This window comes from Trichechus manatus, unplaced genomic scaffold, assembly GCF_000243295.1.
Source record: "Trichechus manatus latirostris isolate Lorelei unplaced genomic scaffold, TriManLat1.0 scaffold00030, whole genome shotgun sequence".
Taxonomy (NCBI): Eukaryota; Metazoa; Chordata; class Mammalia; order Sirenia; family Trichechidae; genus Trichechus; species Trichechus manatus.
Window position 1 is genome coordinate 6,138,138 of NW_004443966.1, and position 24,750 is coordinate 6,162,887.

Below are 24,750 nucleotides of genomic sequence, written 5' to 3' on the forward strand. Positions count from 1 at the left end.
AGGCTTGGCATACTTTATAAATTTACCAAAACAACCCAGGAAAAAAAGTTTTAATAGGGGCACACTTGTCAATTGTTGTTGTTAGGTGCTGTCGAGTCACTTCTGACCCATAGCGACCCTATATACAATAGAACGAAATACTGCTCGGTCCTGCACCATCCTTACAATCGTTGCTATGCTTGAGCCCATCGTTGCAGCCACTGTGTCAACGAACATCTACCAAATGCCGACCAGAGCCGGCCACTGTGCAGACTCAAAGAGATCACAATCTCTACCCTCAGGAGGCTTAGGATACTAAATGAAGTTTTTCTTTAAAGGTTTCAACCTCTTTTTAAGCAAAGCCATATGGAATGACGTGATTTGTATTCAAATAGATTTCTCCCTACACTTTAGCCAATTCACTTAAGAAGGTTAACTGTTAGCATTAGCTGTCATTAACCACATGATTGCATTTATCCTTAAGGTAACAGTAACCCTTCCATAAAAATGGAAAATGTCTAGAATCCTGGGTAAATATGCAGGGCATGGAAGCCAACAATCCTGGCTTGAGAATTTATCACCTTCAATTACAAAAAGTGCAATAAACAGAAACATTTGCTCTAAATTTATAAACTGCTCAAAAATCTTTGCTAAAGATCTTACAAATTCCGTAATATTACAGAACAATTCTAATCAATATTTAATAAGGTTAACTACATCCTTAGTTAGATATTTGATATACTTTGATTTTTAAGAATGCCAATAGGTCTTGGGAGAATAGATAAAAGAGTTTAATGAAGGTCACTGCTAAATGACTTTTAAAATGAAAGTCCTTCACTCAGTTTATGGAACTGGTCGAGGTCACATTAAAGCAGGCCATCCCTTGAATTTGCGTTGATAGTCCATGTGCTGCTAATGGATGTCTCCGTACTTCTCATGACTCAGGTGGGAAGGGAAAGGTTTATTCTGCCATCAAGCCCCAAGGATATCTTATACAAATGCCTATTATCCATAATAGGAGCTAAGCACACAACTCTGTCAGGTGCCAATAACATAATTCCTTAGTAAGAAAAAAAAATTACTCCATTTAACGAGAGTGTTTCTTTAGGATCTTGAAGGCCTGGCAAACTATTTTTCAGCTCAGGAGATACGGCATGAAGCCACATAGCAAACATAAAGTAACTGATAGTAAGTTTTCATACATCCATATTTATAAACAAATTCACCCGCTAGATGTCAAATATCAATCCTAAGGAAGTAATTTTATCCTAATTAAATACACTCTAGAATAATTTATATGATATTATGTATTTAAAGAGAAAAGCATGTCCCAAATCCAGCACTCTGATACAGCTGCTAGTTGGGCACAGGTAGGTATATATATATATATATATATATATATATGTATATGTATATATATATATAAATATATATCTATACTCAGTGAAATTAACAAGACCCAAAGGTGGTATTGTCTAGGAATAAAAGGGGTTTTTTGTTGTTCACAAAAGTAACTTATCTAGCACCACACATCAGAAAAACACAAAAATAGCACACTCTAGTTCTAAACAGCTATGTCTAAAATAGATTATATAGTAAAACCGGTATTATACAGCATATTGTGGTATTTGATTAAACAGATAAATATTTGCACTGAGTAGGCTGTTTATAATATAACATTTTCTTATCTATACAGAAGGAAAGCCGAAAAGTTAACTGTATAGAGATGTGCAGAACAACATTAAATATCATGACTCAAAAGCAGGGATGAAGGTAAATTGAAAGAAGAGTAAGAGAGAAAATGTGTACAGGCCATTACAAGTCCTTAAGTTAATAGTAAATAAGGAATCAATTGTCCAAGGTGAAGAAAGCAGTAAACAAGAGATTGCATTTACATGCAGATGTCTAAAATTTGTATTTTTTTTAAAATCTATGCACAAAAGTCGTTTGTTTTATTGCTTGACATTCAGTTATGGCTAGATTATTTACCTTTTTTTTTTTTTTTTTTGTACTTTGGAAACAAGAGTATTGTTATAGGTGCCATAAAAATGGACAACATTGAAAACGGTTTGCAAATAAACCACCTAACATTGCAGTTCTTGGTATATATTAAAAGCCTTGTCTGGGGTTTGTCATATGTTAAATATATTTAAACTGGGAAAATATGTTGTAGCTTGAAGCCTCCCATTGGCCCAAACATCCAATACAAAAACACATCTCCACAAAAGGAGCAGGCAGACAATACAGGTACATTTAAAGAAGCAGCCAGCTAATGTCCTAATGTTTAAAAAGTTACCACTGTTTTATATGAGATTTCAAACCATTACGGACAAGAAGAGAATTTCGGATTCAGGAAGATGTGTACAGTACATACGAATTTTTTTGTGAACTCATATTCACTATATTGCTCAAGAACTATCTGCATTTACATATGCGATCTATTCAATGATAATCAAGTTCCTAGGAATAGTATTCATCCACATTAAAGGAATAAGGAGTGAGAAAGGAATCACACACAAACACTGAAGAGAACTGAGTTGCTCTTCCAGAACAACATGATGGCGCGCGCAGTATGTCAAAGCTAATGGCAAGCTCTCTCTCCTTAGTTCTTAGGAGGAAAAAAAGACAAGGAAATGGGTACTGCCAGTGTGACAAAGGACACTACATGTAAACAGCAAACACGGATTCTCTAGGCATCTATTTAAAATATTCATATTCACTTTCTAAATACAAGACTCCATGTTATGTTGCATCGCTGAAGAAGGGTTGTTTCTATTTGGATTGAATATTCTGTCATTCATTTATAAATAAATGACTGAATGTATTTATTGCTCTAAGTTCTGAGGGTCCGGTTGAACATGGAGATCCCCCATCTAGGATGGTTCCTTGGGATGAAGCCAGGCTTCTGGGTTACTTTTAAAACCATTCTGAGAGCCTGACAGAACCGATCTCATCTCAACATATGAAGAAACAAGCAAACAAAGGAACAAACAGACCCAGAAGTGAAGCCAATTGTTTTGTGGAAACATGGCTAGTCAGCCTTTTCATCTCTTTAAAAATAGACAACAATAGGAAAATTTCTTTCCTCAAATCCAGCAGAACTTCTTTATAATACTAGTGTTTGGGGTTCGAATGAAGACCTGTATCAGGGACTATCAGCAACAGATTAAGATTTACTGTTGCAATTGCATTTCTGGGCACATAATTTGATCCATAGTATAACATAGTATAAAGTTGTTTTATGAGGTTCTGTTGTATCATATCTTTACAAGAAAGAAGTGACACATTATAACATGTAAAAATCTCAGTAACCTGCATATACATATATGTAATATATATATATATATCTGCCATTTTCCATATTTTTTTATTATAAAAAACAAGGTGAAGGTACCTTTTTGATCTGTAAGACATGCAAAATTTTCCCAAACTATTGCCTCTCTCACGGTAGTAAGAAAATATGTAACAGTTGTTCTGAATCTGTATTTCAGATGTGGAAGAATCAAAGCCAACCATTACACGGAGGCTGACTGACATTATGGAAAGTACTATATGGTACTATGAGAACAGGATTGTATCTCAAAAATGTCAGTTGTCACCTGACAAGTTACTTCCCGTTGTTACATAGGCAGGCTTTGCTTTGTTCTTCAACACCAGTGCTTGTATTAATTTAACAGATACAAACTACAATGTGGAAGTAGAATTGTCTTACATAAAGAGATATTTTGGTTTGTTTCTACAAGAGGATACAGTGAAAACAATAGTGTCTGCTGGCGTTTAAAAAAACAAATGTGTTTTTTTCTTTTACCTCTCTCATTGCACTTGGTAGGCAGGTCTCTCCCATCTGGTCACTGGGTTTTAACAACTTTTTATCCATAGTATGTAGAATTTGACATAGATTTTGATGTATAATGCTATAAATATATTCAACATGAATATTTTAGTTATTCCAAAACCAAACCCGTTGCCGTTGAGTCGATTCCAACTCATAGCGACCCTACAGGACAGAGTAGAACTGCCCCATAGAGTTTCCAAGGAGCGCCTGGTGGGTTCGAACTGCCGACCTTTTGGTTAGCGGCCGTAGCTCTTAACCACTAGGCCACCAGGGTTTCCATTTTAGGTAACAGAGAATGGGAAGTGGAGTATGCAAGACTGCAGTTTGAATGATATTCCTTGTCGGTACATTATATACGAATGTCTCTCTGGAACACACTAATGTACTGCTTTGGAAGTTTTCCAGTGTTTTTAAGTACACAAGACCGAACAGTACATTAAGTTTTCAACTCAACAGAGACACAGTGAAAAGTTTACACACATACACACACGTAGTTCTACACAGTTCACTTGTGCCTTGGAGGGATAGTATTATTATCATTCTTACTAATAAGGAAAAACACAATTTGCCCCAGTAGTACTGGCCACCCTGTTTTACGAGTTTTAGAAGATCCCTGAGCACTTCGTTTCCGACTCTTAACCCCAACTGCAAAATGATAGGGCTGCTGTTGTTGATGTCAAGATGGATTGTCATTCACAGTAAGTCAATCATAAGGTGCTTATTTACCCTTTTTTTTCACCAGTCAGCACAAAGAACCGTCAGAAAATAACTTTTTATTATTATTACCTTAAAATAATAGCACGGGAAGGACACATGATTTCAACCATTGATGTTTGAAACAGTGGCTTTAGGATTATTATCTGGCTGCCCCTCAACAATAACAAGTGATTCAGTCGACATTCCTTAGCCAAAAACAAAAAGGCAAAAAACAAAACAAAAACAAAAAACTGTACAAATATGTATTTTTTTTTCCCTGAGGGATCAAGGTACACCCGCAAGTGCTCTATGTACATATTGCACTACAGAGGAAGGGAGAACGTGTGCAAAAAAGCAACAACGAGAGAAGCTCACGTACTACTTCAACCTTTTCATTAAAGTTTCGACTAGGTTGTTTTGCGTTTTGGAATGTCGGAACACAAACAGCTATTCCTTAGTCTACAACTAAAAACACATATTTCTGCTATGGCACAGTCAATGAAATAAAAAGTTTTCCAAAGACAGACAGATTCCATCAAGAAAATAATACAAAGTTTGTTTTGTTTGTATTTTTTTTTTTAGAAAATTACATTACTTTCTTTCATGGTTTCACATTACAAAATCTTTTTTTTTTTTTTCTTTACACAAATCACATTTTATTGCAGGAATATTTCAAGTGCCATCAAATATTTATAGAAGGGTTTAAAAAAATAGAAGTCTCTCTAAAGTGGTCCAGACAAGGCTTTGTATAGAATAAATCTTTTTCTTTTCCCCATCTTCTAGTTTTGATTTAAGTATTTTGAATACATTTTCTTTTCCATTGACACTTAGTAGCCTAGAAGCAGTCTGACGCACGCACATCATACGCGCGCGCGCGCACACACACACGCTCATTCCTCACCTGACCCCACCATCCCACCCCACACACTCACAGAGATCTGAGTTTCCACACTATAAAGAACAACCAAACTTAGAAGCAGTGTCATAAGTCATAGTTTCCCTAAATTAGGAAGGGTGAAGTAGGATGCCGAAGACTTTAAACAAATCCATAGCTTTAACGCAAATTAGGATGCTGAACACTTTAAAAAAAAAATCCGTAGCTTTAATGCAATTTACAAACTGTCCAAAAAGCACTTTCATCTGCACTTTTTTTTTTTCATTGTGATCAAGGTCAGTTTTTTCACAATGCAGTACAAACTTTGGACGCCACTGTAACAGAAGGTGGTCAGGCTTTCTACCAAAGCCGTATCGACCCTAGGTAAAAAAAATCGTCTAAAATGCTTTACAGCAGCCAAGTTGACAATGCCATGGCTCCAATCCTGAAAAGACTATTGGACATTCACGTTTAGGAAACTTCAGTTGTAAGAACTATTAAGAATAACCAAGTAGTTTGTGTTACCACACAGGTGTTTCTATAACCGGGAAGAAAAAAATGCAAAGTTTGTCACATCCTTTTCTGGACTCCATTTTTTTTTTCCCACTGAATTTATTGTTTAACTTCAGATCCCAACTTGGATCCAAGTAATAGTTGTTCCCTCATCTCACTGAGCAGTCTCTACTACTCTGTTCCTGCACAGTCGCTGCACTTTGCTGTGAGATGCCACACCCTGCTCTTCCCTCAGAACGACCTAGCCACAGCATCACATCGCCGTATCTTGGTTTCCCATACAGACAACGTCACAGGAAGGGACTATTACGGAGATTAGAGCCTCGGTTTTTTTTTGGCATTAGGTACATGCAAAATCCTATCTGGAAAGGAGTTTCTTTTAAGTTCAACATTCAGTTCTCTCTCACCCTTGGAGAAGTTCAATTAGCTCTTAGCATCTCGCATGGACACTGAAATTAGGTTTAGTTGCTCTTTAATACGCTAGCACCTGAGGCTGGTCATATTCAGAAAGCTTTGGTTAAAAAGAAGTTAATGTACTTTAATAAAACCATCCCCAATTTTAGTGAATTGGAATGACCAAAAAGAAAACAAAACAAGCCCCCCGACCCCCAGAGTCAAGCACCCTTTTCCCCCAAAGGACCAAGAACAGAATGAAATGGACAAATAAATAACTGAACTAAGCTTGGTTTGTTTTTTTTTTTTTAAGAGTATAAATACTATTGATCTTTAAAGGAACTATGCTTACTTAAATTTAAAAAATTTGACTTAACCCTTCTTGCCCCAGTATAAATACTATATGCCAACACTTAACCTCTCTATGTAAACACATTAAAGTTTTATACATCTGTAAGAAATTTAAGTAAATATTCCTCTCGTCTTCTATTTATGGTTAAACTCTTAGTATATTTTTGGAAAAAAAATTTAGATGTTATTTAGGCTTCATACATACTTCTTTGTAAATAATCCCTTCCCCTTGTCCAAGTCCCTCTCGAAACAAGTCAGAGGGGTTAAAAACAGTGAAGGGCCCTGGGGAACCCAGGCTGGGGATCCAGCATGGCATCAGGAGCCGAATTCCTGAGGAAAATTCAGGAAGGATCTGAGGGGCAGAGGAGACAGTTTCTGGTCTGCAAAGGGCTGTTTGAAACTCCCACCTTTACGCCACGGAAAGATGTTTCCTCGCTGTAGAAACATGTACACACAAGGCCGTGAATATCAGACCAGAGGCGTGAATCCCACACGTGTGAGCGGTATCGTGCTCGCAATGCTGAGGTTCTGGAAAGGTCACCCTGTTTTCCAAACGTGCACACTTGTATACTGGACTGTTCCCTTCCCAACACCCCCCTGCCCCCCCAGCCCCCACTGGGGATTATGCAAGACAAAACCAAAGTAACACAAATCACTAGGTCGCACCTGAACACAAAAGCCCAACAATCTGCTAAATAGTTAATAAAATAAATTACAGTCCACAGTTTTCTAGTAAAGATAAATACAAGAGTAAATGTTTGCAGCTAGCATCAACTTCACTTTCAAGGCTGAAAATATTTACTATTTAAATAAGAGACACTGGTTCAACATTGTATGCCTCCCTCACCGTCCTAGCCATTGTCTAGACAAGCTGGAGAGCAATATTCTAGAAGGGTAACATCTAGAGGCAGCTAGTCTAGAATTAGGTCACTCTGGGATAAACTCTTACTGTTTCTAAGAACATAAACATTCACAAAGTATACGCTTCATGTCCTCGTAAGTGGAGTGGGCGTTTGCTCCAGATATAATCTTTGGGTCCTTCTTAAAATAAAAGCTAGATTTCAATAAATATTCTCGTTATCGATTTGTTCTCAAAGCATAAGGATTCCAAGTGGAGATTGAGTCCACGCAGCTACTGAATTGTATAAAATGAGCCTCTCCTTCCCTGTCTCCACAAGGTGGCATTTAAAAAAGCTTTTAATTTTTTTTTTTTTAAAAGTGCATGATACCATAAATCCACAACACCCATCAAACATTCAACTTTGTATGAAGCATAAAGACATCTACCCGGAAACTCACCAAAAAGCAAAGTATAATTTAGGGAGCGTCCCGTTTCTAATTCCCAATCCATGTGTTAAAAAGAAAAAAGAAAAAAAAAGGAAACAATTCAACATCGTGATTTCTAGATATGACCAGCCAGTCTTTTAAAAGGAATTTTGTAAACAGCAGCATAAACACCTCCCGACGTACCTGCCAAGCCTTCTTCTCAGTTAAACTTGTGTTTCTGGGGTACGTGTGACGCGGCAGTGAACACGCTAGTATTTAATTTAAAGAAAAAGGTGCAAAATGAAAGTGCCTTATCAGTTCAACAGGAAAAGCTACACCAGTAACTACATTTTATATTAATTAAAACAATATATAAACAATATCTCTTTTAGCTATATATATAGTCTTCATGCCCATTTACCCTGTAATATATTATAATGCTATTGTTGCTAGTGCTATGGACCCTTTTCATGCCGTCCTGCCGACTGGCAATAATCGGTGAAAAATGAAAAACAAAACAAAAAATCTTCCTTCATGAAACAAAGAGCAAGTTGTGCAAAGTAATGCCGCAAGCTCCGCTATGCACACCAGCCACCGATTACTGCGGGTCTCTCTGTGGTGAGTGACAGATGGGTGACGCTTCAGGAAGTCTCTGGGCAGTGAGCTACAAGAAAAGGAGCTCCTTCGACTCTAGTACCCTCCTTCTGTGTAAACAGAGGCCAGCGGTCAAGAAGTCGAGACAGAAAAAGGGTCCATATCTGTAGGCATAATGGAAATCATATGCATGAGAAAAACAAGTTCACCTTTTACTTGTTTTCATTGTTTCCCTCCTTTGCCTGACACTGATCACCAAATGATGGGCACGGTGTGTTGGCGCGCCAGGTCTGGGCAGGGCCATATAAAGTGTCTCGGTTAATGTGTGTGGGTCTGCTTTTCATGTTTGTACTTCAGACATTCTAGAAGTGCTCAGGTGATACATCTACCCATCAATCTGCATCGCTGGCTCAAATTCGGAAGTGAACAACTCCTTGTATAATGGAGGAAAATGAAGTCGTACAATGTCTGGATATATTGCTTTAAACGCCATTAGCTTTTCCGTATGCCGTCCACATAAGGCTCTTAATGTCGACACCTTGCATATTAACTGTAAGTGGAAAGAAAGACACGTGGTCAGGAGAGAACAGGCACGAGGAGCAAGAAGCAGGGCGTCTGGCTGATCTTCACGACATTGTCACGGTGAAACACTTGAAGCCAACTTAAACGTCTAATTATTGAGGCTTGGGAAAAATGATGATGTGGTCATATCATAGAACACAAGATATATATTAAAAAATGAGTTTGAAGGTGAATAATTTAATAACATGAAAAAATGTTCATAAGCAGAAGTTGGCACAGCCTGTTAGTGGCAGTCAGGACAAGAACCTGAGTCTCTTACAGCCTCCTCCTATTCTAATGTGCTTCCCACTCTACCATCCTTTCCTTCCTGCCCTCTGCCACTTCAGGAAAAGAAGAGATTTGATGGGAAAGGAGAGGGTGAGGGACAGTCATGAGGAGGGTGGGCATGAGACCACAGCTGACCGCACCCCTTATACCCTTCATATAGAACAAGTACTGGTCAACCCCAAAGCAACAAGATTCTTCTCAATGAAGAGCTTTCCCTATAACAAAGCCATTCCAGGCTTCAGCAAAAGGCCTGGAGTGAAAAAAAACAAAGAGTCAGAAGGCCTGGACTGAACTCCCAGCACTGACTGTTCATCAACTGAGATAACAATACACTTGGAAAAAATGCTATGTAAACTTTAAAACACTATACAAATGCAAAACGCTTATTATTTCAACCTGAAACAATCCTTTCCAAGGAATGTTCTCACCAGATCTTGTCCATGGTGAGGGGCTCCTTAAAATAAAAAGAACCTCACGGTACACTTAGGAGCCCTGGTGGCACAGTGGTTAAGTGCTCAGCTGCTAACCAGAAGGTCGGCGGTTCTAACCCACCAGCCCGCTCTGCAGGTGGGAGAAAGATCTGGTGATCTGCTCCAGTAAAGATTACAGCCTTGGAAACCCTACGGGGCAGTTCTCCTCTGTCCTAACGGGTCTCTATGAGTCTGAAGCTACTGGCTGGCACACAACAACGATGGGATGCCTGCACTGGGGCAAGGAAGAGAGGAGAAAGAAGCTCCTAACCGTTTTTTCCCTTCCATTTCCCATTCCTTCCCCTATTTCTCATTTAACAACACCAAAAACAAAATAGTAATTAACCCCCCAGATTCCCCTTTCTGTCCTTAAACACCGTAACCTAGCTATGAGGAGAAAACAAAATAAATAATCAAAAACAAAAAAACCAATAAAACATGTAAAATAATCTAAGAGAATGGGGCTAATTTTTCAAAGACTAAACTCATACCATTACCATGACCACTGAAGGATATGAGTGTATTTTAAATTGACAGCCTAATTATATTTTTATTATAATTAGTAAAAATGAAACATTATGCTTTGAATACAGGGTAGTAATAAGAAGCTGAAGAAGAAAGTACAAAAGTCATTTACTATTGATCACGAACACATTTAATGGAAATAGAACTAATATTAAAGTATGCAGTGGTTAATTCTTTAAGCCCTTAATATCTTCTTCCTTCTAAATTCAAAGACTCCTTCTCTATCAATGCAGAACATTGCCTCTACTTTGTCTCCAACTTGGATGGAATAGGAGGAGGATTTCCAGAATGTACTAAAAATTAAACAAAAATTGTTTTTTGCTCCTGTCCCGCAATTGCAAGATACTTTGTAAGCCATGATAATAAATAGAATTTAGTCTGAATAAGGAGTTTAATCTGAACAACAGAATTTTTCAAAATGGAGGTGCTTCTTTCTTTTCAGGAGCCTGTTCCTTACTGATGCTTTTGGAGGCTGGTCAGAGAAACCACCTTGTTATCGTACACGCGCAGCAGGGAGCATAAGCTGCGCCATGCAATAAAGGAGGCCATGCCAAATGGAAACCCTGTGTCCCTCACCTTGGTTAGTATTCCGTCCTCTCGGTGATTCTTCTGTAGGACGTGTTGAAGTGCTAGCCGAATTTTCTGTTGCAGCTTTTCAATTTTTACCTTTTCCTGCAGCCACGAGCGATCTAAACACGAAAAATGATACTCCTTAGTATTCCTCCAACATGGTGTCGAACACTTCATTCCTTTCGACTCTTAGCCGCAGATTATTACAGCACAAGGCCTATTTAGAGACTGACGGCCAGTTCCACTCTTTCAAAATGTGTTCCCGCAGGAGTGAAAACTCATCTCCAACAGTTATAAAACAGGATTTTAAACCTTTCCATTTCTACTGATGCTTAAAGGAAAGAAAGATTTTCCCCTTTCAAAAGGACAGCCATTTTAATTGAAGGTCACACCTGTATGTGTGCAAATGAAACCACCTCAACCCCTCCAGCCTCCTAATAATTACATTTCTGAATGAAATACTCATACTCATCCTGCAAACTTTTTTGGCACATATGAAAAGTGCCTCAGAATCCAAGGCAACTGAACGTGCTAACAGAATTTCAAATGACTTAAGGGTGGTTAACTCAGGATAAAGTTTTTTTGTAAGAATCCGAAATAGAAGATAGTAAATTTGCAAAACTGATTACCCCCGAGAGAGTACTGGTTGAAAACACAGATTAAATTCAGATAAACTTGCGGATGACATTCAAATGGATTTTAAGGAGAAAGCAAGATGTCTTAAAAACCACCTCTTCTCTTGGAGATTGGTGTTAAGAAAGGCAATCTTATCCCACCACAGGTGAATTCTAGACGAGGTTTTATTCAATTCTCATTTCTTAAAATTTTATCTGAAAGGCATTAAGATCTTCTTAAAAGGGTATATGTGTGTGAGCACGTCTACGGTTTAATAGTTTGAAATCTTAAAAGAAAAGTCTGCGTAGCCAATATCACCATCATCGTCGTCATTCATTATTTTAAAACTTAAAATTAGATTTAATAAGGGTAGCAGTCTCTTCTGGTTGCCCTCCAAATACTCTGTAATCATAAAAAGTTACGCACGTTGTAAAAAAAATTCTTTACCGGAACAATTTTTAAACCATCTTATCTTTATTTGGTTATCTCACCTGCTGACATCAGTACAAATGCAGAAAATAACGCAATTTCATCTTCAGTCAGGTGCATAGAACATAAGCTCTTTCCAAATTCAAACACAAAGCTAATAAAGTCTTCACAACCTGCCAAAATTAAAATAGAGACGGTTTAGGATTTCTGTATTATTCTGGAAGAAAATGTGGAGGACGGTAAGGAGGGTTGCAGTAAAAATGGCTACAGATCAGAGGGAATAGTAACAGCACTTGGACGGTTTGATAGTTTGAAATCTTAAAAGAAAAATCTGCTTAGCCGATGTCACCATCATCATCGTTCATAATAACGAGAGTGAACGTTCGTTGTAGGATTGCCACATGAGGTACTGCTCTAAGAGATTTCTCTGGGTTTCCTCCTCTTTCACAACAGCCCTAGGAAGGAAGTATTATCATTACTATCCCCATTTTAGAGGTGAGAAAACTGAGACTTGGAGAGAAAAATAATTTACCCAAAGCCACCCAAGGAGGAAGTAAGAGGCTGAGTCTCAAACCCAGGCTGCCTGACTTCGGAGCCCACACGCTTAATCAGGAGAGTTTGACAGCTACAATCTCACCGAAATGCTAAATTTACCCATTTTTGTCTTCTACTATACTGCAAGTAATAGGCCCTTTAAAACATTAACAAATGACACATTCTGGTAATAAAACTATTCTGACAATTACCGAACCGAAAACATAGAATGTGAAAGTTCTCTAATAATCCCATCCCCCAAAGACTGGTTAGGTTTGGTGTCTATTCTTTCTAACTTGCATTTAATATACATACACATGTTGTTGTTGTCAGGTGCTGTAGAGTAGGTTCCAAGTCACAGCAACCCTGTGTACAACAGAAGGAAACACTGCCCGGTCCTGCACCATCCTTACATTTGGTGCTATGTTGGAGCCCACTGGTGCAGCCACTGTGTCAATCCATCTCCTTGAGGGTCTTCCTCTTTTTTGCTGACCCTCTACTTTACCAAGTATGATGTCCTTCTCCAGGGACTGGTCCCTCCTGATGACATGTCCAAAAGACTTGAGACAAAGTCTCGCCATCCTCCTTTCTAAGCAGCATTCTGGTTGTACTTCTTCCAAGACAGATTTGTTCATTCTTCTGGTAGACCATGTATATTCAATATTCTTCGCCAACACCATAATTCAAAGGCATCAATGCTTCCTAGGTCTTCCTTATTCATTGTCCAGCTTTCACATGCTTATGAGGTGACTGAAAACACCATGGCTTGGTTTAGGAGCACCTTAGTCCGCAAAGTGAATCTTTGCTTTTCAACACTTTAAATAGATCGTTTGCAGCAGATTTGCCCACTGCAACGTGTCCTTTGATTGCTTGACGGCTGCTTCCATGGGTGTTGATTATATATCCAAGTAAAATGAAATTCTTGAAAACGTCAGTATTTTTTCCATTTATCATGCTGCTGCTCATTGGTCCAGCTGTGAGGATTTCTGTTTTCTTTATTTTGAGACGTAATCCATACTGAAGGCTGTGGCCTTTGATCTGTATCAGTAAGTGCTTCAAGTTCTCTTCGCTTTCAGCAAGCGAGGTTGTGTCATCTGCATGTTGCAGGTTGTTAATGAGTCTTCCTCCAATCCTGACGCTGCATTCTTCTTCTTATAATCCAGCTTCTCGGATTATTTGCTTAGCATAGAGGTTGAATAATATGGTGAAAAGATACAACCCTGATGCATACCTTTCCTAATCTTAAACCATGCAATATCCCCATGTTTTGTTTGAACGACTGCCTCTTGGTCTATGTCTTCATGAGCACAATTAAGTGTTCTGGAATTCCCATTCTTCACAATGGTATCCATAATTTGTGATGATCCACACAGTCAAACGCCTTTGAATAGTCAATAAAACACGGGTGGATGGTGCAGGACCGGGCAGTGTTTCGTTCTGTTGTACACAGGGTTACTGTGAGTTGGAACCGACAGGACGACACCTAACAACAACAAACATCTTTCTGGTATTCTCTGCTCTCAGCCAAGATCCATGTGACATCAATGATATCCCTCATTTCACATCCTCTCTGAATCCAGCTTGAATTGCTGGCAGTTCCCTGTCGATGTACTGCTGCAACCATTTTTGAATTATCTTCCACAAAATTTTACTTGCATGTGATATTAATGATATTGTTCAATAATTTCCACATTCTGTTGGATCACCTTTCTTTGGAATGGGCACAAATACGGACCTCTTCCAGTCAGTGGGCCAGTTAGCTGTCTTCCAAATTTCTTGGCATAGATGAGTGAGCACCTCCAGCGCTGCATCTGTTTTTTGAAACATCTTAGTTGGTATTCCGTGAATTCCTGAAGCCTTGTTTTTCGCCAGTGCCTTCACTGCATCTTCCTTCAATACTGTCAGTTCTTGATCATATACTGCCTCCCGAAATGGCTGTATGTCAACCACATCATTTTGGTACAGTGACTCTGTGTATTCCTTCCATCTTCTTTTGATGTTTCCTGTGTCATTCAATATTTTACAGATACAATCTTTCAACATTGCAAATCAAAGCTTGAATTTTTCCTTAACTTCTTTCATCTTGAAAAAATGCCGAGCGTGTTCTTCCCTTTTGATTTTCTAACTTCAGGTCTTTGCACATTTCATAATACTTTGTCTTCTCGAACCACCCTTTGAAATCTTCTGTTCAGCTCTTTTACTTCATCATTTCTTCCATTTGCTTTAGCTACTCTACGTTCAAGAGCAAGTGTCAGAGTCTCTCCTGACATCCATTTTGGTCTTTTCTTAGTTTCCTGTCTTTTTAATGACCTTTAGCTTTCTTTACATATGATGTCCTTGATGTCATCCCACACCTTGTCTGGTCTTCTTCAGTCATTAATGTTCAGTGTGTTACCTCTATTCCTGACATGGTCTCTAAATTCAGCTGGAATATACTCAAGGTCGTACTTACGGCTCTCATGGACTTGTTTAAATTTTCTTCAGCTTCAACTTGAACTTGCATATGATGGTTTGTTCCACAGTTGGCCCCTGGCTTGTAGTGACTGGTAATATTGAGCTTTTCCATCGTCTCCTTCCACAGATGTAGTCGATTTGAGTCACCAGTTACGTTGTTGAAAAAGGTATTTCAGTGACTATGTCGTTGGTCTTGCAAAATTCTGTCATGTGATCTCCAGAGTTGTTTCTATCACCAAGGCCATAATTTTGCAACTACATACCCTTCTTCGTTTCCAACTTTTGCATTCCCATCACCAGTAATTATCAATGCATCTTGATCGCATGTTCGATCAATTTCAGACTGCAGAAGTTTGTAAAAATCTTCAGTTTCTTCATCTTTGGGATTAGAGGTTGGTGCAGATAACAGTCATATTAACTGGACTTCCTTGTAGGTGTACGGATATTATCCTATCACTGACAGTGCTGTACTTCACGATCGATCTTCAGATGTTCTTTCTGATGATGAATGCAACACCATTCCTCTTTATTTTGTCATTCTTGCCATAGTAGACCATATGATTCAAAATGGTCAATACCAGTCCATTGCAGCTCACTAATGCCTAGGATATCAATCTTTATGCATTCCATTTCATTTTTGACGACTTCTAGTTTTTCTAGGTTCATACTTCATATATTCCATGCTCTGATTATTAATGGATGTTTGCAGCTATTTCTTCTCATTTTGAGTTGTGCCACATCAACAAAAGAAGGTCATGAAAGCTTTACTTTGTCCACATGACTAAGGTCAACTCTACTTTGAGGAAGCAGCTCTTCTCCAGTCATATTCTGAGTGCCTTCCAACCTGAAGGGCTCAGCTTCTGGCACTATACTAGACAATGTTCCACTGCTATCCATAAGGTTTTCACTGGCCAATTGCTTTAGAAGTAGATCACCAGGTCCTTCTTCCTACTCTGTCTTCGTCTGGAAGCTCCACTGCAACCTGTCTACCATGGGTGACCCTGCTGGTATTTGAAATACCGGTGGCATAGCTTCCAGCATCACAGCAACACGCAAGCGACCACAGTACAAAAAACTGATAGACGAGTGGTGGATATACATACATATATATACATATACGTGTACACATTCATATTCATATGCATATATAATGGCTCAAATTCTGAAAGTGGAGCAATTCTGTGTATTATGGAGGAAAATGAAGTTGCACCATGTCTGAGAATATTGCTTCAAATGCCATTAGCTTTTCTGTATTTTGTTCACGTAAGGCTGTTAGTGCAGACACCCTGCCCATTAACATATATTTAAATCGCAATGGGCAACCCTTTACCTAACTACACATGCTTTCTGTTAACTTTTTTAAAAAATCACTTAACAACATATCTTGGGTATCTTCCAGTCTTCTTAATGACTACATTCTACTTTATTTAAATTACAGAAATCCACAAATCCTTCATTTATGTATGTATATGTCACAGCTTCACTTAGCTGTATTTTATTTCTTTGACATCCGCATCTAATTTTCATTAATGGTTGCTGTTTGAGGGGTTGCTAGTGTAGACCTTTAGCTCCTTGCTTGATTTTATGTATCAAATCACGTCTTCTAAGTTATCTGGCTAACATATCCCCTATAAATCTGGTTTCTAAAAATCTGGAAGAAAACTGGAAGGGCACATAAATCTCTTTGATTACCAACTAGATAAAAGGAAACTTTAGATTCTTTACATGTAATTTTGTTAAAAAGCTTTTGAGCTGTGTATATCTTCTACAGGTTAAATATAAAGTAAAACGATACTTTGTATTTATATATACACACACATACACAGTGTATCTCTCTGTCTATATATATATAGTAAAATTCTTTACGTTGTATTTCCAAATAACTAGTTTCCATTTTGTTCAATAAGAGCTGTCACTCCACCCACATCTTTCCCTATAGTCCTGATGTAAAGATCAAGCACTTTGCCATTTCCTCACCTAGGGATTTGAAGACGTCCGGGCTAGCATACTTCCCATCAAAGTACACGGTGTTGTTCTGGGGGTCGAAGGCACGGCACATTCTGATGAACACCACCTCTAGAGAACCTGGGTGAGGGCAGACACGGTTTGGATTAGTGTATTTTAGGGAGCTTTTCCATGGTGCGAATGGAGAGAACCATTCTGGACAGCACAGTGGGAGCTGTGTGCAGTTCAGCTAGTGGGCTCTCGGTCACATTAGCCAAAAGGCAGGGTTTACTACTGTAATTAAAGACTACTGTGCTGAAGCTGAGGACTTTTTACAGAAGAGAGGACTGATTTGCACAAATTACTTCCTTGGCCCCATTCTGCCTGGCCATGTAGTCTCAAAGTTGCTAGGAAAACATTTATTCATACTTAAAAAAAATAAAGAAAACAAAACACCCAACAACAAAAAACAAGGACGTGTCTTTGAGTTCCACAAACAGCCTTCTTCTTAACAACTTACTGTAACCCCAGAGGATCTCGAGTGTAGGCACAACACACGTGATGGTAAAATTTGGGGTTGCAGGTGTTGATCAAATTAATCTCTTCACCTGGGGGGTGGGGTGGGCAAAACAGAGGGTATGTTTCCTGAAAATAGTTCAAAACCCTTTACAAAGCCCTCAGTTTCTGCTAAGAGAAATCTGAGCGATTATCATCGGAACAAAACCATCCCGACACCTTCCTTACCAAGCGTTTCTTTAATAAGTGGGTTAGGAAAGAAATCTCAAAATTTACCTGCAAAGCACATACCTGCTTTGAGAAGCACAATTTGATCGTTTTGACACAGTTCCATAAATCCATCGATGCGTTTGGCAAACTCCACCACATACTGAATAGCTTCTGTGATTTTGATGGCACATAATTGCCACATCACCTCCCGCTGCTGATAGAGAGGAAGACATCCAGATGCACGTTTACCCATGGCCTTGGCACCGTTGGTGCAACCGTTCCTATTTTGTAAAATCCATCTTTGGAAGTAGATTCAAAAAGGCTAGAGGGTTAGAGAACAAAAAACCAAAACACAAGAGCCAGGAAAAGCAACGCATTCCATCACTTTAGCCCTGGCCCACTGAGAGAAGCAAAGGAGTATCTTCCCTTGAGATGCTGCTTTGCTTTGGGGAATTTAATACCATTTTATTTAGGGGAAGGGAAGGACCGGAGAGTCCATGAAATTTATTGTGCATCTATTACGAGCTAGGTGCTTTATGACCTTCTTGCCTTATTTTGTTTTCACAGGGCCATTTTCCTATTTTATAGGAATGGGCACTAAAGCTCACAGAAGTTTCAAGCTAGGAGGCAAGGAGCTGTGATTCAGATCCAAGCATGTATTATCAGCGGCATCACTAGGGGGTGCAGGGGATGTGGACCGCGCTGGGTGACACTGTCAGAGGGGGTGACACCAAAATTTAGTATTTTTTTTTTTATAAAAATACCCCTGCAGTTAGTTATAACAACAAAAACTTCGTAGGCCCAGCTTACATGCATCAATATACCTACAAGGCTAAAACTCTGTGTTAATTTACTTTTTGAACTTTGTAATGTCCTCTGGTCAGATCTGTCAATATTACCCAATTACAGTGATGCTTGAAATCATGTGGTTTCATCTGCACGCGCTACAAGCGGGCGCTGTTATTTTCATTACTGCTGGTGGTTTTATAGCCACTGATTTTTCAAGTTTCCTGAGGTTTCAGCTACAACATAGTGGTAACTAGTATTTGTGAACCTATAGCAATAACTTTTTTTGAGAATGAAGTAGTAATTAAAGGAAAAGAAGGAGTGATACATGGGAATTATGATTCACAAGTAACATTAGTACAGAAAACATTACTAAGGATTCTGTATTGTCAGGTATGGGAGGAAGTCCGTGGGGAGGGTGACACCAACTCTAGTGATGTCACCGTGTCCTACTCTGCATTCCCCTTTGTTAGTCTGGCTGCTGGTGTTACCTGCTCTCTCACAGGCAAACAACGTGATGCGTTCCTGTTCCCTAACATGTCCCGTTCAATTCCTTATATATACTCACTCTCCAGTTACAGGGCGACCTCAGTCTGTTATGGTGCTCTCGTTTCTCCAATCTTAGCTTAAGGCTGTTCCCACCAATAGGATGGGGTGGAAGAAACCCTGAATTAAAAGCCAGCAGTCACAGTCCTGGTAGTGCAACTGTTCAGCACTCAGCTGCTAACGGAAACGTTGGCGTTTCAAACCCACCCAGTGGCTCTGTGGGAGAAAGGCCTGGTGATCTGCTTCCACAAAGATTATAGCCGAGAAAACCCTAAAGGGCAGTTCTTCTCTGTCACATGGGGTCCTTATGAGTCGAAATCGACTCCATGGCACCTAACAACAGTCATGGATTCTAGTCTTGATGTTTTCACTCTCCAGCCATATGCCACGGGACTTTAGTGTCCTCATATTTAAAATATGGAAACTCATTTAGCCCTCCTGGGACTTTAGCTTCTGCATATGTAAAATGAAGGAGACAATTAGTCCAGAAAATCTCTAAGGGCCTTTCCAACCTTGAATTTCTATGATTGTTGGGAAAAACAGCAGCATTTTCTTTTACCAAAGACAGAATGGACAGTTGAAAGTTCCCCATCTCCCATCTTGCCCTCCTCCATGTCTGCCACTTTAGTAGCTTATTGATCAGAGTGTTTTCCAGAAGGCAAGTAGGGGCACTATGTTTCAGCCCCACATGGCTAGGTTCAGATTGGAGTTGCGGTCACAGATGCCAAAACCTTTTTGGAACGCACTCTTTAAACTCCTTCTTCTTAACTTCTGGACAGAAGACACTAAGATTATTTTACTCCAGCTCCTCGGCCTTAAAACCTGCCATTGTGATAGTGGGACAAATCCCAATTCATTTAGCCTCTGGGAAGCTGCTTAATCTAGTCCCCTGTTGACAAACTGAAGGAGATACGTGTATACTTATAAGCACAATAGAACTCGCTCATGATCACTGACTTAGATTTTGCAAGCTGGCATGTCAGTAAGGCGGCAAGGCCTGAAGTACACCATCAGCTCTGGAGGAAGATTTTTAAACTGAAAACTGACATTTGATGCAAGACATTCTTTCTGCAGTCTGTTGCGTACTCCTGACCAGCTCTCCTGCCATCAACACACCCTTCCCAACTTGGCCTCAACCCTAGGCTTGGACGGTACCTTCGTTTGATAGTTTTCAATCTCCTCCTGGAGAAAGGTCTGCCACGTTATCTGCTGGAGCTCTTCTCTCAAGTATTGGCAAGTCTCCAGATGTGACTTAGATATATTCTGCGCAAGGTGTTCTAAGGAGAAAACAGCACATTACAAACATGAAAAGCCAGGTTCCTATTTGGATAATCAGCGTTTCCCGACTTCACATTTGATTCTAAAGATGCCAGGGATAAAGCCACGTGCTTGAACCAGCTTTGCGGATCCTTACCCATTTAAATAAGCCGTGTAATCATTTGGAACTCTTCTGTATTTTGGGACATGAGGAGGGAGGTCAGGGACTGTGCAATAAGGCTTGGTGACCTCAAAGACTCTCCAGACCTCGACCTTGTCCTATGCCCCTAAGCAGATGTCTGGAATGAACAAGTATTGACCTAGATACGTATGGGAAATGACTGATACAGGCTCTTCTCAGGAGTTTTATGAAGGCACACCTGCTACATACATGGACCTGGGAGGAATTACTCTTGACAATTATGAAATGGGATTCTGTTTTGATGACGACTATGTATTTCTTCTGTTTTTCCTGCAAACAGGAAAACACGCATCACTGAGGGCCCGCCCCATGGCATCACCATGAGTCGGAATCGACTCCATGGCAACTGACCACAACTACACCCATGTGACTAGATACAGTACGGTGGGTAAGAGACGAACTCTGGAGCCAGACGGCCCGAGGATGAAGATCAGTTCTGCTACTTACTCGCTGTGTGCTCTTGGGTAAGTTATTTAACCTCTCTGTGCTTTGCATTTCTCATTTGTAAAATGAGAAAGCAGTACCTATTTCATAGTGTCCTTGTGAGAATTAAATGAATCGAGAACTTAGAACAGGGAAGGTTACATAGCATGTGCTATAATAACATTAGTTAATTAGTGTACTTGAGTCTAAGGGCTTTGAAGATATTAAAGAAATAGATGCCAAAAAAGTTTCTACAGGAACTTGTGATCTGGTGAACGAGTATGGACACACTGGAAAGGCAATTCAAGACACTAGATAATAATAACGTATAAAGTTGAACTACATCAGAAGAGAAAGAAAAAAATAATAGATGCTGTCAGGAAAGGTAGAGAGCAATGCTGCTTGGTGGAATCGGGAGCTTTTTGGCAGAGGAGGAACACTTGAGTTGGACCTGAAGGGTGGGTGGGGTCTACGAGGCAGAGGTCTGTGGTGAGGAAAGGAGGCCAGTTCCACTTAGGAGGGATGGTAGATGAGAGAACAAGCATGGCATTTACAGAGGATGGGGTAGATCTCTTAAAGTGCCAGGGTAGAAAACAGAAATCTGGGCAGGTAAGAGTCCAAACCATGAAGGATCTTGAAATGTCAGGTCAGCGAGTCTGGACTTGTTGCAATTTAAAAAATCAGCAGGATTCTCACTGGGGAAGCTATGTGTTGAAAATTATCTCTGGGGAAATAGGAAAAACAGTTTTGGGCTTGGTGGATCAGAGCAGGGAGAGGCTGGAGGCAGGGGGGCCAGTTAGGAGGCTGTTGGAATCTAGATGAAGGGGTAAAGAGCTCGGAGCAGGCTGATAGTAACTGTTACAGAAGAGAAGGACAAATCAGATAAGTATTTTCAAAGAACTGGCAAGATTCTGTGGATATAAAACCGTACCAAAAAAATGATCCCGTTCCTCTGGTCTTGAATACATGATAGAGAAGTCATTTAAAACAATAGCGCTCAATGCAAACTTGGGAACACTAGTTAAGAATGCCTATTTATTTGGAAATCTCTTACTTCTTTAGTCAGACAGAACCAGGATTGTTTGTGTGAAAAGAGAGCAGGCTCACCTACATGAAGCTTGAAACCAGAATCTCCTTAGAGACACTGAAACATTATAAACCCTAACAGCCTTGCTTAGCAATACACGGACACAAAAACAACATAAATAAGTAACATAAGAAAATAAAGCATAAACAAAAGGAAAAAAATTAAAGGAAAGAGAGACAGAGAGTAAGAGGGAGAAGCTGGAAAACTGTGCGTCTGAGAATCGATGACATTTGGGAAGAGGGGAAGAAAGACAAAAATAATGGGGAATCAGAACCCCCAAAATAGATGTGTAAATAAGGTTGTGAACCATCTCCTACAAAAAGACCTCTCTCTTTAATAGACAGTTTCTAGAATATGAAGCAATTTTTGGAGATAAGAAAAAAATAATAAAGACAAAAGGCGTCTTCACATGGAGGCAAGCGTCTGGAGGGGTCCTCTGGGGGGAAGGACGGGGAGAGGCTCATAGAATTCTCTTCCAGATTATGCTTCTTTCCCAGTTAATACAGTCAGCATCTTGTTGTTTCACTTCATCCTAAAAAAATGTTCCCACTTACTCCCACACATTTGAGTCCAGCTTTTAAATCCACTGCTGTCGAGTCAATTCCGACTCATAGTGACCCTACAGGACAGAGTAGAACTGCCCCATAGGGTTTCCGAGGCTGCAATCTTTACAGAAGCCGACTGCCATATCTTCCTCCCGCAGAGCAGCTGGTGGGTTTCACCCACCAACCTTTCGGTTAGCAGCCAAGTGCTTAGCCACTGCGCCATCAGGACTTCCTGTCCAACTTTTAGGAGAGCCAATTAGAAGTGAGACAAGGAATGATGCAATGTGTAGACAAACCAGCAGAGGGCAGCGGCTGCATTCTCATCAACAGCTACAAAGCCTTTGATTCCAACTCACGGTTGATTTGGCTATTGCGAGATTATTTAGATACTTTGCTATATTTAAATCTCTATTTCAGCAACGTAGAACATAGCCGGTCTGAGTAAAAGTAAGAAGTTAGTGCAGTTTTTCAGAAAAACAGACTAGAATAGTAAAATACCTTGGACCTAGGAGTTAGGAGACCTGGTATCTGGTCTAATCTCAGTTGATACCTCACTTCGTGAAGAAGGTAAGTTACTTCATGTCCTCAGCTGTGATTACTTCATCAGTGAAGCCAAGGGCTAGATACTGCAGCTGTAAAACCCTCCATCATCTGCTCCAAACTCTCTTCATTTTACAGGTAGTAATGATGATAATAACGAACACGTAAGCAGCATTTACTATGTGCCAGGCCCGTATTTTATTTCTATATGTAAGTATATAATGTGTTGCTGTCAAGTCAATTCCCACTTACAGCGACCCTACAGGACAGAGCAGAACTGTTCCATAGGGTTTCCAAGGAGTGGCTAGTGGATTCGAACTGCCGACCTTTAACAGCTGTAGCTCTTAACCACTATGCCACCAGGGTTCCATGTATAAATATATATCTACAGTATAAATTAATATATATAACATACATAATATACGTATCACTTAATCCTCCCAACAGCTCTGGAAGGGAAGTACTAATATTATCTCCTTTTTACAAATGAGGAAACTGAGGCACAGTGAGGTTAAGAGACCTTTCCAAAGTGTCACAGCTGGCAAGTGGCAAAGCCAGGATTCAAACCCAGACAGCTGGAGTCTGTGCTCTTAAGCATTACATTCTATAGATAGGGAAACTGCAGCTTGAATGATTATGTAACTTATACATGGGGTGTATAGCTTATAAATAGCAAAGCTAAGACCACAATCCACAGAAGCCGACTTCTTGTCTCATGCTTTGCCCGATGTATCACTTGTCTGTCTTCACAGGGCTTTAGTTATCAATAATAGTAACAAGTACAGTTAGCTTTCTTTGTTTGGTTTTGAATGAACCTAGATTGTTTATCCGGAACATATAATTCACATACTGATGAAAAAGCAAGGGCCAAAATTCCTGGCCAGGGATGCAGATGAATTTCCATTAAAAGTAACTTGTAGATACTATCACAGAAAGACAGGATTCTGCTTAAGCTATGTTAATTGACAATTTATTTTCCGATTGGATAATTGGTTTCATTTGTTTAAAAGTCGTTGACAAAATTTAGCCTGAAATGAAGTCAAGAGCCTCAGTTGAAGACGGAGTGGGACGTTAGCCCCAAAGGAAACACCAAAGAACTTTAGGAAGCTTGAGGAAGCAGCAAAGTCTGTGGTACTTTTATGCTACTCTTGGATCCCTAAACAATTTTGTACATGTAAATGAATTAGAGCCCAGTTATATCCTTTCCCGGTAAATTCTAGTTTAATTTTGGGTTTGGGACTAATCCTAGGGAGGAGCTAATTTTACTCATCCTGGAAAATGCCACAATAAGGTGAAATCCTTAATTCAGAAGAACATGGAGAAAGCACGAGGGCCCAGGGCTCCTGGATCGCCCTGGGGGGTGACAACTGGAAGAGGAAACCGGTCTGTGTGCGGGACCAGGGGTTCAGCCTCGGCCATCGCTGGCGCCAGCCCCATGTTAGTGCGCTTTTCATCCAAGGTGCCGTGGTCAAGGACAATACTCTGGCTAAACTCGATGGATTTATTTCAGGGTTGGGCATTTGACAAGCGGACAGGATAGGATCACTAGCATTTATGATAAGGTGGAAGCAAACCCAAAGTCAGCCAGGTCATTTGTCACGGCACCATGTCAGCTTTCAGTCAAATCCTTACTCATTTCTGAAAATTTTACTTTCATTACAGTTCCGCGTAAGGCCCAGCCGACCAAGATTTCATGACAAAAACGGAAGGTTTTTGTTCTAGTTCAAGAAAAAAAAAGAATCAAACC

The 24,750-nt window shown here is 39.7% G+C and overlaps 1 protein-coding gene across 1 annotated transcript in view; it reads right to left on the reverse strand.

Annotated features, from left to right (window-relative positions):
- Positions 1-733: 733 nt before the first annotated feature.
- The window catches only part of RORA (RAR related orphan receptor A), a 48,948-nt gene continuing 24,931 nt past the window's right edge, over positions 734-24,750 (reverse strand). The window contains exons 4-9 of the mRNA XM_004374786.2: positions 20,105-20,226; positions 17,699-17,831; positions 16,925-17,032; positions 12,022-12,132; positions 10,922-11,034; positions 734-9,051 (exon numbers count right to left, since the gene is read on the reverse strand). Coding sequence (XP_004374843.2) covers positions 8,887-9,051; positions 10,922-11,034; positions 12,022-12,132; positions 16,925-17,032; positions 17,699-17,831; positions 20,105-20,226 — 752 coding nt within the window. The 3' untranslated portion in view covers positions 734-8,886. The remainder of the gene's footprint in view (positions 9,052-10,921; positions 11,035-12,021; positions 12,133-16,924; positions 17,033-17,698; positions 17,832-20,104; positions 20,227-24,750) is intronic.